This window comes from Anolis carolinensis, chromosome 1 (genome assembly GCF_035594765.1).
Source record: "Anolis carolinensis isolate JA03-04 chromosome 1, rAnoCar3.1.pri, whole genome shotgun sequence".
NCBI lineage: Eukaryota > Metazoa > Chordata > Lepidosauria > Squamata > Dactyloidae > Anolis > Anolis carolinensis.
The window spans coordinates 142,563,430-142,582,646 of record NC_085841.1 but is presented as its reverse complement, the minus strand read 5'-3'; the positions used below and the strand labels follow the sequence as shown (position 1 = coordinate 142,582,646).

Genomic DNA, 19,217 nt, shown 5'->3' with positions numbered 1-19,217 from the left:
TATAATACATTTAAAAATACAGATTTGTTCTAAAGTTGAATGTGTATGTAAGTTGGAACAGTTACAACTCCAGCCTGCTATTTGTTTAGTTTAGGGATAGCATAGAGAAAGGTGAATCCCCCTGTAACATTTGTTTTGCTGTATGTGCTCCTGATCAGAATATTTCATCTCACTTTCTGTCCCTATGACAATTGGATTTAAAAAAATGGTTTGTTGTGAAAACAGAGATTAGTAAGGAAGCTTCAGAGGAGACATGTTTTCCCCATGATAACTCTTTCAGGAGTGAATTTCCCTCACTTCCTGTTGTTTCACCTCCATTTGTAACTAGGAGTTAGGTGTAAGTTGGATGTTTGTAACTTAGGGACTGCAGTCTCAGGGAATGTGTGTGTGTGTGTGTGTGTATGTGTCTTGGAACATCTTCTTCACTGATACAGGGATTATACTGTATTAAGAATTATGATAGTATTTTCCTGTAATGTAAAACATTGTACCTTGTTTCTCCTGGAAGGAAGTTGACTGGCATATTTTCCTGACAGCCTTGTCCCGGATGCCAATTGGATTTGCATGCAGAGCAAAATTCTATGTCACAAGCTTTGCATTGCACCAGCTGTGGATTCTGGGGTCCTGATTCCTGAAGCTGGCAAACTGCTTGGCAGGAAGAGGATGGACACCAAGTCCGACAAGGATCCAGAAGTATTTCTATAGGAAAATAAGGCACAGTTAGAAATAGATGCAAGCTCAGCAACAGAACATAGGCTTTGTGTGCAAATGGCCTCAGGATGAAGCCCTGGCATCAGGTAGGGCAGCTGAGAATGACTGCTGTCTGATACCTCAGGGAGACACTGTCTGTGTAGGTAACTCTTGAGTTAGATGAACAAGTCATTGTGACTTAACATAAAGCAACCTCCACTGCCAAAACAGAAATTGTGGAACTGACCTTAAATTATGAGGTACCCAAGGGAAATGTACAATTTACATAAATATCAACACACTGCATTCTGAATTGCTAGAAAATAAGCATTATATTTGGCTGGACAATTCTATTTTGGACAAGATTAAAAAAAACCAGTTGAAACACGAGTCAGTTTCTGTTCTTCTTTGAAGGAATCCATAATGCCACACTCACGCTTGGCGAGGTTATTCCTTAATAATGCAAGTTCTTGGCTAGTATTTTAATTAGTTGTTTTTCTTTGCTTTCAGGTACTGAAATGTTTTCTCTTAAGAAATGAAGGAAGCATCTTAAATGTGCATGTCCACATCTTGATATTCCTGACTAATCTGTGCACATCCGAGAATACATTTTATTGAGTGTAATGGTTTTTTAGGAGTTACCCATGCGATTGCATTGTAAATCCCATCCTTTTACTGGATAAGGCCATAAATTAGGCTGGGGACATAGAGATTCTTACAAGAAGTGTTCTCTCAAATAGAAAATTAGCATTTAATTTTCAGTTTCTCCACTTTTGTGTGAGTGCTGCTCCCCAAACCCCAGCAAATGTGGAGGGCAGAGCAAAGGAATTCAGCAATACATTTAAAAATAAGACATTCAGAAGACTCTGAACTTACAAGAGACCTATGTGCTGGCTAAGGACATAAAAGAGAGAACAAGACAGGCAGCAAGAGAGAGGTGTTAACTGGCTCTTCAGAACACAACCACTTTATCCATCCACATCAGCAGCTGTATGAACACCTCGTGAATTTCCATTAAATGCAAATAAGGCATCATACAGACTGGATTAGTTCTATGTTTTGAAATCAGGGATGCTCCAGCAGTATACTATACCTCTTTCAAACTGTAGCTTCTTATATCTCTGCATGATTTCTGATGCAACCATACATTCAATCTATTGTGACAAAAGAAAGGAGAAGGTGATCAATGACCATTGCAACCAAAGTGATGTAAGACAAACAGAGACAAGTTACTTAGTGATTATACTACAACAACACACACATTCACACACCAAATGTTGGCAACAACAATTACAGAACAGGGTTTTACGTGAATAAAGTGTGTTATGTTTCCAGATACATACTTCATTTTCTTGTAGATGACCTCGCTTTGGGCAGGCAGCATCTGGACAACTAATTGCTGTTTCTAGGCCTTCCTGAATCAAAAGCTCCACGTACTGTTTCAGGCACTGCAAAAGACGCCAGACGCAGAATTATATCATGCAATAACAAATGTTCATACAACACAGTGGCCTTTCCAGATTAGAGATTTCCAGTGACTGTGCCCTATATTAGTAAATGGCAGTGAAATGGAAACGTGTGAGTGTTCATGCCACTATTTAATAATATCAGGTACAGTCACATCTACTTTTTCACAGCTGTATCCTTGTGCAGAAGTGCACTTTGTACCATCAGACAACTTCAACATGGTTCAGTTCATAATTTATGACTGAACCATCGTTTAAATGTCAGGACATTCATGGTGGTACATCTACTCGGCCCATATGGATTCAGTTCTGTGCTTTCTGGTTCAGTGACTTTACTATGACCACCAATGGTACAGAAAGGTACCAAGCGTAACTACAGCTAATCCTTAAGTAGTTTTATTCCAACTCACAACAACCTATGGTTAGGATTATCATGCTGCTGTGTTCAAGTGGGAGGTTTTCTTTGAGTTTATAGCAAATTTAATTAACAGACCATCTGAGAAAATAGACATTGGGTTGAGCATCTGCACTGCAGAATTAATGCAGCTTGACAACACTTTAACTGCCGTGGCTAAATGCTATGGAATTCTGAGTGATAGTTTGGTGAGACACCCACACTCTGTGGCAGAGAAGGCTAAAGTCCTTGCAGAACTACCTTTCCCAGAATTCAATAGCACTCAGCCATAACCGTTAAAGCTATTTTGCATATTTTAATAGTAATTTGACATAAAGCTGTTGGGTAAGCTATGGCTTTATAGGAATGACTGAACCAGGCTTGTGGCTATTAAGATGGTGAAAGACAAGAGTATCACAATTTACTGTAGGCTACCCTAGAGGGTTTAGTTCTGTTTACTTTGTCGTTGTTTTTTTTTGTTTTTTTTGTTTTTGCAGGGCAAAATTCTTACAACTGCAGGCACCCACAAGCCATATCACAAACTACCCGGAGCCTGCAAAGCAGTTTGCGATGTGACATAGTAGCTGTTGTTCATTAAACCCATCTACCTCACTCTTACCATTCTCTGTTCACATTTTTGCTTCCCTCATGGTTGCTGTTCTAGGTACACTATACACAAGGGCCACTTAATGGAAGGGAAGGATTTGCTGCTGCTTTTTTAATGAGAGCACTGGAGTGTTCCCTTCCAGAGGTGAACTGCAGACTCCCACAGACCTTCCTAGGATGCTCTTAGCAACCATTAAGCTGTTCCCAACCACAAGGATACAATGCCAGAGCATTTTACTATAATCGTTTTTATTTTTATATAGCCCTTTCCACCCACAGTTATTTATATAAGAACACAAATGAGTCAGGCATTGGAATAGGACTGCTGGTGGAATGCCCAGATGGCCTTTATTCAGAGCATCAGATAATCCTCCAGTCTGAAAAGTTGCCATCGTTCAGGGTTCTTCCATGCAACATACAAGTTGTTTTGTTTTTTACAAAGAGAGAGAGACAGACAGACAGATAGAATTCAGGTTGATTGGGTATTAATGGTTATTTGGAAATTAATAGTCCAAACATACAAACCTGACTCAGTGCTCCAAATGTATGATAAACACCATTTGGATGTTGGCCTAAGTACTGTTTCCAATCAACGTAGCCATTGGGGTGGGGTGGGGGAGGGGGGTAATTCTATCCCTTTCATATAACTCTTCCAGATCTTTAGGAGGCTAGATTTTTTTGGATGTCTGTTAAATTCTTTGTTCACCTTATTTTTTCCGTACCATAAGTAAGCATGTCATCTACATCTTAATTTATATCCCTCTAAATTAAGTAAAGTACGGTCATCAAGTGTAAACCATCCCTTTAACTAGCTAAATCCTGCTGCCTTATAGTAGTATCTAAAGTCCAGAAAACCCTAACCCTTCTATCTTTTGCATCTATTATGGCTATGCTCTCCATCCAGGTTAATTGAACTTTCTGCCATCTTTCTAAGTCTTTTTTAACCTCCTTCCAAGTTTTTTCGTAATTATTTTAATATAGTTATGCTTAACAGTTACCCATAATCCTAAATACTTTACTTTCATTACTGCCTTGCACACTGATGATTTCTCCAATTTGTCTATATTGCCTTTGGATAGGTCTTTAGTTAAAAACACTGATTTCTCTTTATTAATTTTAAATCCTGAGATGTTGTTATACTTATTAAAGGTCTCCATTAACTTTTTGATGCTCCTTATTGGGTCCCATTAAAATGCATACCATATTGTCCATGTATGCCTTTATTGTAAATTCATGTCCTTTTATTTTCCCTCCTTTGATGCCACTATCTTTTCTAATTCTAATGTACAATATTTCTAGCACCTAAATAAACAATAAAGGCGACAAGGGACAACCTTGTCTTGTCCCTTTTTGTATCTCTATATAGCTTGATAATTGACCATTTATTTTTAATTTAACTCTTCGTTTTGAATAAGCAGTGCTTACGGCTCTCTTAAATTGCTGACCAACTCCATATTGGTCTAATACCTTTCCCATAAATTCCCAGCAGACATCATCAAAAGCTTTCTCTGCATCCAAAAATAGTAGAGTAATATCTCTATTAGGATCTTGCTCTGCCATCTCTAGTATATTTAAATCAGTCCTCACATTCTGGTTTAACTGTATGCTTGGAAGAAAGCCAACATGATCTCCAAGTAGTACTTTTAGTAAACATTTGTTTCAATCTATTTGCTAGAATTTCTGCAAAACTCTCACAGTCACAATTTACTAATGAAATTGGTCTAAAGTTTTAAATTTGTTCCATATCTCTATCCTGGTTAGAAATAAGGACTATAGCGGCCTCCACCAATGAATCTGGGATCTCTCCTTTCTGCATAAACCGATTCATTACAGAAAGTGGTAGTGGGGCCCGTTCTTCCTTGTATGACTTATAATACCAAGCAGAAAATCCATCTGAATCCTGGGGCTTTATTTATTTTGGCTTTGTCAATAGCCTTAAACAGCTCCTCCTGTGTAATTTGCCTATCCAATTCTATTTTCATTTCTTCTGTGAGCTTAGTGACATTCATTTCATCCAGATATTAATCAATCTTCTTTTTATCAATCTGATTGCTTTTACATCTATATATATAAATGAGTGATGGCATCATGGCGACCAACAAAACAACAAAACTACAGGCCCCCCAACCTCGAAATTTGACAACACAACCCATCATCCACGCCTCTAGGTTGATACAACAAAAAGAAAAGAAAAATAAAGTCCTAATTAGAGGGAAATGGATAATTGTTTTTATCCAATTGCTGCCAGTTAGAGGACTAATCTCTGCCCACTTGGTCTCCTAGCAACCAACTCAGCCCAGGGGACAGGCAGATTTAGGCCTCAGGCCTCTTCCATAGATTATCTAATTTGCACTGGATTATATGGCAGTGTACACTCAAGGCCCTTCCACACAGCTAAATAACCGATTTATAATCTTATTTTATCTGCTTTGCACTGGATTATTTTAACTCCACACTACCATATAATCCACTTCAGTGTGCATTTTATACAGCTGTGAAGAAGGGGCCTCATATAATCCAGTTCTAAGCAGATAATATAAGATTATCAATATACAGTAGAGTCTCACTTATCCATCATAAACGGGCCGGCAGAATGTTGGATAAACGAATATGTTGGATAATAAGAAAGGATTCAGGAAAAGCCGATTAAACATCAAATTAGGTAATGGTTATATAAATTAAGCACCAAAACATCATATTAAACAACTTTGACAGAAAAAGTAGTTCCATCGTGATATTTTGGTGCTAAATTCATAAATACAGTAATTACTACATAGCATTACTGCATATTGAACTACTTTTTCTGCCAAATTTGTTGTCTAACATGATGTTTTGGTGCTTCATTTGTAAAATCATAACCTAATTTGATGTTTAATAGGCTTTTCCTTAATGTCTCCTTATTATCCAACATATTCGTTTATCCAACATTCTGCCGGCCCGTTTATGATGGATAAGTGAGACTCTACTATACTGTATTTACAAATTTACCACTAAAATATCACAATGAATTTAAACACTGACTACAAAAACATTGATTACGAAAAGGCAGACTGCGTTGGATAATCCAGAACATTGTATAAGCGAATATTGGATAAGTGAGATTCTACTTTAATATGAAATAATTACTGGGATAGAATAATACAGAACAATATAATCTCTAAAACCAGTACAGTAAATAAAGAGTAACACTCTGAAATCAGGGAAATTGGAAATTCCACAAAGGAAACAATCAGGGCCAGCTAACACCTCCCAAGAAAGGATTCTTCCAGAAAGGAAGCTGAGAAGGGAGTGAAGCACTGTGTATTACCAAAGTCATTATCATCATCATCATCATCATCATCATCATCATCATCATTATTATTGTGTTGTGGTCAACCGTGAAAATGAATACAATCTGGCTCCAAGTATTCAAAAACACTAAAATCAGAATATATAAAAATTAATGTGGTATAATAAAACAGAACAATACAATCTCTAAAATCAGAACACTAAATAAAGAACAACACTCTGAAAACGGGAATTCCACATAGGAAACAATCAGGGCCAGCTAACACCTCCCAACAAAGTATTCCCATCATCAAAGTCTGGCAAATCCTCTGTTTTCTCAGGGCCACAGACAGTAGAAGCACATAAAATATCGCAAAGAACACCACTCTGAAAACAAGGGAATTCCAGACAGGAAACAATCAGGGCCAGCTAACACCTCCCAACAAAAATTCACTCAAGGAGGAAACAGCCAGGCTTTAAAACTGCAAGGCCATTACATCCTAATCATTTTCCCTAATTGCAGCATTCATACTTGCCTCCAACAGACAAAAAAAAATCAGAAATATTGTATATTCACAACCTTTAGCAAATAATATCCCCTGATGGTGCATAGTGTTAAAGCGCTGAGCTTCTGAGCTTCTGGACCGAAGGGCCGCAGGTTTGAATTGGGGGACCAGAGTGAGCCCTCACTGTTAGCCCCAGCTTCTGCCAACCCAGAAGTTCAAAAACATGCAAATGTGAGTGCATCAATAGGTACTGCTCCGGCGGGAAGGTAACGCCGCTCCATGCAGTCATCCCACATGACCTTGGAGGAGTCTACGAACAGCGCCGGCTCTTCGGCTTAGAAATGGAGATGAGCACCAACCCCCAGAGTCAGACACGACTGGACTTAATGTCGGGGGAAACCTTTACCCTTTACCTTAACTACCAACAATTCCTCAATACTTTATTTCCCATACCACCATACTTTGCCACAGCAACACGTGGCTGGGCACAGCTAGTAGATTTCTATAACAGTTTTCAAATGTCTTTTGAATTCATTGCATATCCGTAATTATTTCTCCTTTATTCGTTAACTCTACTATTAGTTGCTTTTTCCTATGTTCTCTCATTTGCCATGCTAACAGTTTTCCTGGTTTGTTTACATTTAAAAAAATATATCTATTATACATAATCTTCCGCTCTAACTTGTTCACAAATAACAAATCATATTGCTGTTGTAATTTAGTCAATTCTTGCTGCCATCTATTCTTATCTTCCTTATTATTCTCTCACTCTTCCATTCTAGATCCTATCTAGCAACTTTGGGGATAGCTGATTTCCAGTGGGGCTGAATTAGACCCTCTGGGTACCTATGATTAGACACTAGAGGAAATGAAACACAGTGATATGAAAAAAAAAGACCACTACCCTACTGCTGGGACACATTTTTGTTTGCCAGCCTGGTTGCCCTTTAGAAAGAAACATTTTTTTTGCTGTTTTCTTTAGCTTTCAATGTGCTGTGGTGCTGTTACTATGTTTTTTTCTGCTTGGTGTTCTGGTTTACCAACTATTTTTATTGCCTTATTGTCAGCTGGCTCATGAATCAGCTGCCTTGTGAAACAAGCAGAACACTAATGTTATAAAAATCCATGAATATGTGAGAATAATTCAATATCCTTTAGCCACGCACTATACCTGAAAAGGTTCACCATATCATTTCCATGGCAACAGAATATCTGCTGTATGACAGGCATCTCTTCAGTCTCATCCTCTGGTTCTCCCTCCTCCATCTTTTTCTCCAAAGACAATAACTAGAAACTGATGATTGATTTATTTACCATTCGGCAACTGATTCATTGAGTCTACTAATTGGAATTAGCAAATGGATTTAGATTACTGTTTTTGAAATGTTTCTTCCTAGATATATAATGAGGTCTTTTGAGAGGCCATTTGTCCATCCCCTTTTTGGAAATAACAAATGGGAATTACAATGGAAAGGAATACATTTTAATGTCATTTAGCTTTTACAGAACATTTTCAGAGATGAGTGGTTTTGTAATTATGAATGATGACTTAAAAACAAAACAGCACCCCCCCCCCCCCGTCCGCATTAGAAAATTTGTCAAAGTTAATAAGGATTTTCTTTCCTAACATCTCCAGGTAAATGTTAGTCGTTTGGCCCTTAGGTTTTTTTTTAATAGGATCACAGGGCCAATTAATGAATCTGTAACCTCTAATATCAAGCCAACTTTCACCAAGTTTTTTTGCCAGTGAATGACAAGCTGGAGAGCACAGAAATCATTTCACAAAATGCAAAAACAATGTGCTGTTGTTATACATAAAAATTGACAGCAGAGCCTCTTTAGTGACAAGCAATAAATATTCTTGTATCAAAAAGAACAACATACAGCAAAACAAACTTATTCCATCACAAGCAAGACACTTTCTTGCATCTAAACAACATACCCACTCTTGTGCAAATTCTCAGAATGAAAAATACTGCTTGGTACCCTATTCACCTTAAAACATATTGATCTAAACCTGAAACTTATCACTGATATAATTCATGTGTTACAAATGTTCACAAACCTCATCCTCTGCCATATTTGAGTATGCACCCTTTCATAACCATTGGTCCCTTGGTCACCCCTGCTGGAGTTGTTTCCTATTTCTGAAAATACTTAGGCCCACGGCTGACATCATTCCACACTGCACTTACCATATATTTTCATGTATAAGTCAAACTCACATACAAGTTAAGGGCATGTTTTAAGGCCACAATTATGGAGTTTGTATGATCTTGATCCAGACAGGTTGAGGGGGAAATTCATGTAAAAGATGAAGCAAAAGAAAACAATGCCAAAGAATTGCCCAGCACTATCATCTTCCCACTTAGACATTCAATTAGACAGAAGCACCACAATGGTTAAGAGAGCAGAGGTGGTCAGGGCTTCTTTTAGACTGTCCCAGGAGGGACTAAGCTCTCACCTTTTACCATTCTGTTCAGAGACCAGGATAAGAATTACATTGACTCATGGAAAAGTCATCCCAGATTTTTTTTGTATCAGCTTTTTGACTAAAAATTCTAGATTTATACATGAGCATATTCAGTGGTTTATTTTCAGTACAAGAGTCCAACCCACTACTCATGGAGTCCAACCCACTACTCAATGAAGGATCACCAGCTAAAGCATCCCCAGCAAGTAGTCGCTCCACTTTTTTGAAGATACCAAGAAAAGAATACCTGACACTTTTCTAGGCAATTGCTTCCAATGCTGAACCACTCTTACATTCAAGAAGTTCCTTCCAATATTCAATGAAAACCTTAGACCTGACCCTATCCTCTGGGACAGCAGAGAACAGGCCAACCCACACTCCCCTGTGATAGCCCTTGAGGTATGAAGTCCAGGGGCACTGAAGAGTTTCAAAGAGTCAGCTCATGCAATCTAGACAGCAATGCAATGGAGTATGTCTTTAAACTGACTCCATTGCCCTCCTAGAAGTCAAATCCTCATATATGGACGCCAGTAGGCAAAAGTGGGCATCAATGTGAGAGAAACATGGCAATGTCAGCAGCACTAACCTTTCTGCATTCAAAAGATACTTAAGGAATAGGCCTGTGAGCAATGGCATATAGCAACACTATAGCCCTGTTTTGAGAGGGTAATGTTGAGAAGAAATACTGTGAAGGACACCAAGGGCTGAGGAAATGGAGCAGAGTGCCCATGGCCTCCATAATTACTTGCAATAAATTAAATGCAGGGTAGTTAACTTCCAAATGAGGAGCCTGAGACCATGATCATAGCTCCTTTCAATCGATAGGAATGCCAGGCCACCATTCTGCCTGTTTTCTACATATACCAAAAGAGAACAGATTGACAGCCTTGGAAAGCACTAATATTCTCCCCACCCCCACAGCAGACAAACCTAGGCTTAAAAACGGGTGCATTTCTGAAACCCTTTAGTATCAAGCTAATCCCACTCAGCTGACCAGAAGCAATTTCCTGCACAACATCAGTGCATTTTTAATCATGGCTATGACTTGTGCCAGGATTTTGAGGGAGACACGGGGATGTTTCCTTAAAAAGGCATTTAGCTATAAGAGAACATCATCATTCCCTCACAACCCCCCACCCCAGTTCTCTTGCTTGAGTCAAAATCCATTGCAAGAGACACAAGCACACCACATCCTTCCTCTGCCATCATATCTGAATCCGTCCCACCAGGTTACACTGTGTTGTACTGCACATTTTTATCTATTGTATTGTTTAAATGTATTATGATATGTTGTTTTTTATATTTTGTTATATTGTATTGTCCTGGGCATGGCCCCATGTAAGCCGCCCCGAGTCCCCGTAGGGGAGATGGTGGCAGGGTATAAATAAAAGGTTTTTTTTATTATTATTATTATTATTATTACAGAGACCATTAGTATAAACATGTAGCACGGAAGCATGATGATCTCCCAACAAAAGAACAGCAGATATTTAAAAAATTGAAATGGAAAAAAATTGATAAATTATCTAGGGATTTTTTTTAAAGATTGAGGGCTGTTGCTATCTTATACAAAGAAAAATGATTCAAGAGATTTGAAGGTTGAGTTTCATGGTTGATTTATTTTATTTTTTTTGCAGTCGTTTAAATTTAGTTAAGTAGTAATGATTAATGTATGGAAGTTTTTCATTGACATCCTTATCTACTAGGCCGGGAAACCAATTGGATGTGTTTAGGTGAGGCGGGTGGGAGGGGGGAGCAGAGTGTAGAACAGTGTTTGTTTTGGTTGTGGTCTTTTTTGTGTGTGTTTCTCTTTTCCCTTTCTCTATTCCATTGCAATATTTGATTTTGTTATTGTTAAAATGCAACAGAAGTTATATTAAAAGTAGAGCACATAGATTCATGTTCTTATAGGCAACGGAGGAAGCAAAATCTAGTTTATTGAGCCTTTTATCTTTTGCCTTCCTGTACATTATTATATTGTACTTTAATGTCTGCTTTAATGCATGTTGTACAGTACATTGGAATTTTAATAAAGAAGGACAGTGTATCAACATTTTAAGTCAACAGACAATACAAAATATAAACACAAGGGCACTCTCATATCATTTTGCCAGAGATATAGGCAAACTGGAGTTATTTTGACTGGTTTCTCCGGTTTGATTATTACTAAATAAATAATAAATTGCACCAGTTGTTTAGAACCAAGGATCAATACCAATCAGTGATCTGCTAGAAAAACTTAGAAAAACTAAGTGAAATGTAAGTGTCCTTTGTGATACTACCTAGCTACTTATGCATGGAGCAGGGGAAAATTCATCCTAAGTCTTGAAGCTGTCTATGATTCCCAAGACATCCCTCTTTCTATTTCTGTACTGCAGAGTTCAGTATCTGAGAATCAGGAAGTATTCCCAGTTAGTCAAGCTAAATTTTTAAAAATCATTACGACTAAACAATCAGAAAACAAACACGGCGTGGATTCTGCCCCTAACCACCTCCCAAAAGCAAAACTGCACTTGGCATATCCAAATTTCAATCCACATGTTGAGCCCCCAGATGGCGTAGTGGACTAAGTGACTTGAAGGTTGGGTTGCTGACCTGAAAGCTGCCAGGTTCGAATCCCACCTGGGGAGAGTGTGGATGAGCTCCCTCTATCAGCTCCAGCTCCATGCGGGGACATGAGAGAAGCCTCCCACAAGGATGGTAAAACATCAAAACATCCAGGCGTCCCCTGGGCAACGTCCTTGCAGACGGCCAATTCTCTCACTCCAGAAGCAACTCCAGTTGCTCCTGACACGAAAAAAAAAAATCCACATGTTCTGCTGGATGTTCCACTCAGCTTCTATTATGGATTTTTGTAAAACATACATTTCCAGACAATATGGATTTTTTTCAATAGGAGCTTGTGCCAATGAGCCAAGAGATCTTTGTTTGAAGCCAACTGCTTACTATTCACCCGCTCACCACATAAGCATATGTACAGGCAGCAGTATTATTTTAAATTAAGGATGCAGCTTTACAAGGTTTTTAGCCTTCTCTGCTAAAGACAGCTGGTGCTTCACCAAACTACAAACCCTAGGATTCTATAGCATTAAGCCATGGTAGTTCAAGTGGTGTCATGCCTCTGTGCCATGTGGGTTTCATTCTCTGAACTCTTAAGTGGCTTTCCCTGTACCACACTCTATACTACCAACCATATGTAAAAAGTCTAACCGCACAAGCACCAATTTTGAATTTTTTTAAAAAAAGAGTTCTACTCAGAGGCAGCAATGATTTCAGTTCAAATGCCCCAAGTGTATCTGCAAATATTGAGAAAATACCTTTAGAACAGTATAAAACCACATTCTCTTTTTAGGTTAAAAAGAATATCCAGAGGGTGCAGAAAAATCATAGTAACATGACACTAAACATGACATTTGCCACATGCGGAAAAATTCTATTTAAAATAATAGAGGTGGAAGATACCACAAGGGCAACCTATACAACTCTGTCAGACAGGAACAGTAAACCAAAGCCACCCTAACAGATAATAGACCTCCAGCTTCTCCAGAGAAGGAGCCTGCAACATAAGCTGAGGCAGTATATTCCTCCGTCTGTAAGGAAATTTCCCTGCTCCTGAGAGGGTCTGGGGATATTGGTTGATTTTGCACATACATGGGATTCCTCTGCCCCTAATCCTCACCAGCCATTCCTACGGATGCAGCCTAAAATCACATTGTCTTTTTTCACCAGTTGTAACACACTGCTATAGTCATTGCACATTTCACAGGTGGAATGTACATGCCTATAGGGACTCAGCCTTAGTGAGACTGAAGATGGATATGTGACCACAAAAGGGGCTGGAGCTCAAGTGTACCCTTTGTTTGCATCATACTCACCAGAGTACAGAAGATGCATTGGCATTGTGCTATTGTTGTCATCTGCTCCACTGGATACTCCCCAAGGCAAAGCTTACATGATACCAAGGGGTCAAGCACCAAGTCCCAGGTAGGTCGATATCTTGCTGTAGTCATTGCAGGATATTCTGAAAATACAATCAGAAGTGTATCAATAAGGCTAAAATAAAATGTGTCCAAGACCTCATTCATTTTCTTTAGTTTCATTAAAAAATTTACATAGCTCCCAAGTCATCAAAGTTACAAAATGTATGGTATATTAGAAATGGAGAAGTTCCTCTAAGTGTACATTAAAAACATGTTCACAGAAAGGAGCAAGGCAATCCTATTTATCAGGTGTTCCATACACAGATATGAGTCACTGAATCTGTGCCATAGTTTGGTTTATGAAACTAGTAGTAGAGTCTCACTTATCCAACATAAACAGGCTGGCAGAACATTGGATAAGTGAAAATGTTAGATAATAAGGAGGGATTAAGGAAAAGCCTATTAAACATCAAATTCATTATGATTTTACAAATTAAGAACCAAAATGTCATGTTTTACAACAAACTGATAGAAAAAGCAGTTCCATATATGGTAACATAAAGTAGTAATTACTGGATTTACAACTTTAGCACCAAAACATTGCAATGTATTGAAGACATTGACTACAAAAACATTGACTACTAAAAGGCAGACTGAGATGGATAATACAGAATGCTGGATAAGTGAAGGTTGGATAACTGAGACTCTACTGTATTTATCATTGTCCTAATGACACTGGTGCTCAATTACTACTCTCAATTTAAATTACAATGCACAAGTCAGACAAGTGTGGCCCTCCACATGACAGAGGACTTCTACTTCCATGGGCACCAGTTAACATTGCCAATGGTTAAGAGTAATGAGAGTTTGGCCAAGCACTCCAACTGCATTTGGGAAGGAAGTAATGAAGACTTTGCTAGGAAATGGAGACTTACATTTGGATATTTAGAAAGGTGGTAAAAAATAAACTTTAAAGTAGTTGCAAGGGGAATATATTAATGCAAGATAAAGGTAGGTTTTTTAAAATATTAGTTTCACACTGAGTAGTGTCGGAAGTCATGGGTGGTGGTTCAAGGGGGGAGGGGGGGAATGTTATATCTGTACAGTAGAGTCTCACTTATCCAAGCTAAACGGGCCAGCAGAAGCTTGGATAAGCGAGTACCTTGGATAATAAGGAGGGATTAAGGAAAAGCCTATTAAAAATCAAATTAAGTTATGATTTTACAAATTATGCATCAAAACATCATGTTATACAACAAATTTGACAGAAAAAGTAGTTCAATAGGCAGTAATGCTACATAGTAATTTATGAATTTAGCACCAAAATATCACGATATATTGAAAACATTGACTACAAAAATGACTTGGATAATCCAGAGGCTTGGATAAGCGAGGCTTGAATAAGTGAAACTCTACTGTATTATGTGCATTCAATTCTCTTGATGTTTTTCTTACATTCTGTATGTCATTAACACACTTAATTAAAAACTTTCAATTTTTTTTTTAAAAAAAGAATAATTAGAGTTGTGGTCTAACATGTTAGCCACAGAGGAATCCTCCTCCACCTTGTGTGACTGTGGAGCTGAACAAACAACTCCTCATATGTATGCTTGCCCACAATTCCCTGTCTCATGCATGGAGGAGGAGTTGTTGAAAGCTACGGACAATGAGATTGCTGTTGCCTGCTTTTGGTCCAAAGCTATTTAGTTGTTTGTGATTCCTTTATTTTATCACTTTTAAACTTATTAATTATGCAATGCTTTTGACACGAAATAAAATAAAAGCCACTGCTGTAATGTAATACATGCTGCAAATGCTTAGAAAGAACATAGAGCAATAAATGCTTTACATGCACACATAATTTATCTGTGCTGGCCAGAGAAATGTTTTTAACAGAGGTGGCCAATTTTACTGGCACATATGCTACAAGTGAAGTCCAAAGGTTCAGGCAGTGCTACTGTAATAGTCAAAATCTAATTGTTAAGTGTCAAATAGAATCAATAGGGACTTGGTAAGTCAACACTTATGTAGATTCCAAAATGGATTTTTTTTAGCTTGACTTTCAGCTAATTTAATCTAATATGTCAACATTTCTATGGTGGTTAATTGGTCACAACATACGCAATACATTTTGGATCACTATGATTTTCCATTTTTAGCTCTTACCCTACTATTTACTCGTTATAAACCCTACTGTTATAATTTCTTTGATGTCAAATTTATTTTTCCCTCTAAACAGTTTTAAATAGTTGCAGTGCTTGCTTGCTATGTATAATTTTGTGTATAATATGATTTCTTTCAAAAATATATTTCAAAATTGTAAAACAAAATCATTTCAAAAAGCCACAATGCACATACAGTTGGCTCTCCACATTTGTGAGCCAAACTTTTGCAGATTCCCATATCTTCTTTCTAGCAATCTCTGTCTTCTGGTGTAACTCACTGGTCAACTTCCGACAGAGGCTGACCACAGTCATGCTAAAACCATAACATTTGGTATGGTGAAGAAACTACCTGTGGCAGCAGATTTGCTAGTCATTTGGTTACAGAATCCTAGAGACTCCAAGGACCTAACCCCCTGCCGTGCAGGAACACACAATCAAAGCACTACCAACAGATGGCCATCCAGCCTCTGCTTAAATTACACAATTGTAACTGGAGTGGGCAAACTCATCAAAATGTAGCATATAAAATGTTACACTGAATCCCTAGACCCGAAGAGGAGCACTTGTGTCAGAGAAACCAAGCAGCTGGACATTTTGGAGCAAAATAGGTTGATCAATCATTTATCTGAAATGTCTGGGACAAGAAGTGTTCTGTATTCCTGACTGACCCCCCTCCTAAATTTTGGAATTACTGCATATATGTGATGATATATCTTGGAGATGGTACACAAGTCTAACCACAGAATTTAATGGTGTTGCTATACAAAGTCAGAAGGTAAATATATACACAATATTTTAATAGATATGCATGAACAAGTTTGCATTTGTTGAACCATCATAAAGCAAAATGCCCTTCCCATCTGAAACTTCCTTATATAAACACAGAGAGGGAGCTCTTTAATCCCATGGCACATATTCCACTCCTGCTAAATATTTTCTCCCCTGCAAAGTCATTTACTATTTTGCGTTTGAGCATACTGTACCAGTCTTTTTCTGAGAGCCTCTATTTTCCTTCTTGCAACTAAAAGTCTTTTCAGCATTCTCTAAACAGGTTAAAGGTGAGAAAAGGTTAATTTGTACTTCTTGGCCTCATTCCCATTTTTGAAGGGTGAAATGTGTTTGGGGGGCTCTAACTAAGGAAAAAAGTGGCTAATGATAGCCTTGCTCAATATTCTAACTACAGGTTAAAGCTGAACCTGAGGTTACTTTGAGTTTCTAGCCAAAAACCACCCCCACCACGAACTTTACTCTGGTTACAGCAAAGGTCAGTGTGCTAAATTCGCTACCCAATACTCCTTCCCCAGCCAAATCCAATGCTCAGCGGCATTCAGAAGTCCTATGATTCAACAGACATGTATGCAGTCATGCTCCATTTTAATTCTTCTTAATTCATTTGTAATCACATTTTCACACCTAAGTTGGAGGAACCAGGAATTCTTATATTTGCTGCCGCTCTCTGGGTTCAGACATTGCTACTAACTAAACCCTTTCTAAAACAGAATGAAAAACCTAAGGTTTATAGTTTGTCTTATATAGGGAGCTTCCATTTAAGCAAATAGGAATCGGGGAGTCTAAATAAATTAAGAGTGCATCTACCCTGCTGGCTCAAAAATAATTTTAAGATGGATCCAAGATTTGCACGATGCAGCATTTTTACTTCCCTATCCTCCAAAAACAAAGCAAAATACTGTCAAAATGTGGAGACCTGACTGTACAATTTATTTCTGCTTTCGATTCTCCCTTACTTGAAAGTAGGAACATTAGAACCATGTCTCATCTATTCCTGTCCAAGGCAACAGTCGGTCTGGGTTGCAACCAAGCTCTGAGGCATTCTGTATTACTGTGCTACTGTGCTACTTTTTAAAGTTTATACAGAACAAGTCACCGCACTCTTTCCAACATATAACGTCTCTGTATGGGAAAGAATACTTGTACACTCTTGGGCACCACCCCTCCCTGCAGATCTCTTCTTGAATCTAAACAAATAAAAAAATGCAGCATTTCTAGCTTAGAAGAGAAGTTTGTTGGCAAGAGGGGGGGAAATGGGCCTTTGGTTGCAACCGAGAGAACAAAGAGGCTTGTTTACTTGTCAGTAAGTAAGTGGGAGTGGAACACTTAATATTTTGAAATCCAGGGTTGTGTTATTTCCTGTTTAGAAAGGCACTGGGACTAAGCTGTATGTACTTCCACAAGGCGCACAGAAAGAGAGGGACAGGAAAATATCACACCTCAGGAAAACATGCCATAGGCAAACCTTGGCAAAGTTACTTTTTTGGATGACATTTCTCAGAATCCCTTCCTTGTCATTATGGCCAAAATAGCTTTCCAAAACGCTGACAACAGCATATGGATTTATTCTGTTCACCTACGTTATCTCAGAGTGTATCTATACCATAAAATTAATGCAGTTCGACACCACTTTGTCTCCTATAGCTCAATGCTATCAAATCCTGGGAGTTGTAGTTTAGAGAGGGACCAGCATTTCTAGCCAGAAAAGGCTAAAGACCTTGTCAAACATGTTGCACTTTCTGAGTACACACTGCTTGGGTTGTTTCAGGGAGTTATAATACAGTATTCATAAACAATCCCACTGTCTACATGGAATGAGACTTGGGGAGAATATAAAGTGAAACCAGGAGTGGACCTCTGTATTTTCTAACCAGGACAGCATTCCCAGCTTATCTCCTGCCCAGAATCCTAATACAACTGCTGATCGATTGTAACCCATTGAGTGAGACATTACTTCTTGTTATGTGCCTTCAAGTCACTGCTGATTTACTGCTGGTGACTGGAAGACAGGGCTTGCTTGCCAAGATGAGTTTAAAATGTGTTTGTCATTGCATTCCTCTGTGGCTGAGAGAGTGTGACTTGCAAATAATAATTTATAACTCAACATAAACATAAAATCTGATGACCCTGTTACAGATGGTAAAATTAATGAGTGGTATTCACTGAAAAGATATTCTGAGTAGTGATACTGGTTTTGTTTTGTCTGCAAATGTCAAACATAGAACTTCTTTTATCCAAACAAAAGGTCTATAATGTCATAGTTGAGAACTTGCTCTCAAAAACCATTTTAGTCAAATCGCTCTGCCTCTAAACACATTCCTTAAAATATGGGAGAAATAAATGTACTAACAGGCTATTAAAATATTCTGAATTTTAAACCTTATTTCAGAATCATTCTATCATATACAGTATATTATAATCTGCTTATTTTATATTAAATACAATCAACTCAGTACCTCAAATGGAAAATTGATATTTCCTCATCTCAAATTAATTTTAGAGCTAGTTGTGTTTATACAGCTTCTCCCAAGAAAGCTACCAAAGTGGTTTAGTAATATTATAGAGTGAAGGAAACAAAGAGAGAGCATGCCAAATATTGAAGTGACTTTCTCTTTCAGTTGCTGCAGAAAATGAATTTGCTGTGAGTGCCAGTGAGTTTATTTCTAACCGGATTTAAATCAAAGGTGGAAACATCCGTCAGTCCAAGCATCAAATTCAGTTTCAGAGAAATCGTGGTGATGAGGTCCCAAGGTAAAATGATGAGATAAAATATACCTATATATTTGGTTTAAAGATCTTATTAACTGTAACATGGCCTTAGGAGAGGAATTTGAAATGGAAAAAATCTATGCAAGATGCATGTACAGGAAACTACAAAATAACAGTGTTGTAAAGATGTGCCATCTGAAGAAGTATAGAGCCCTCGGGAGGGCTGGATTTA

At 38.1% G+C, this 19,217-nt stretch overlaps 1 protein-coding gene across 1 annotated transcript in view; it reads right to left on the bottom strand.

Annotated features, from left to right (window-relative positions):
• The window catches only part of rnf144a (ring finger protein 144A), a 64,489-nt gene that overhangs the window by 10,412 nt on the left and 34,860 nt on the right, over positions 1 to 19,217 (bottom strand). Inside the window, exons 2-5 of the mRNA XM_008117806.3 lie at positions 13,278 to 13,423; positions 2,034 to 2,138; positions 1,784 to 1,844; positions 492 to 699 (exon numbers count right to left, since the gene is read on the bottom strand). Of these exons, the coding sequence (XP_008116013.1) occupies positions 492 to 699; positions 1,784 to 1,844; positions 2,034 to 2,138; positions 13,278 to 13,423 (520 nt within the window). The remainder of the gene's footprint in view (positions 1 to 491; positions 700 to 1,783; positions 1,845 to 2,033; positions 2,139 to 13,277; positions 13,424 to 19,217) is intronic.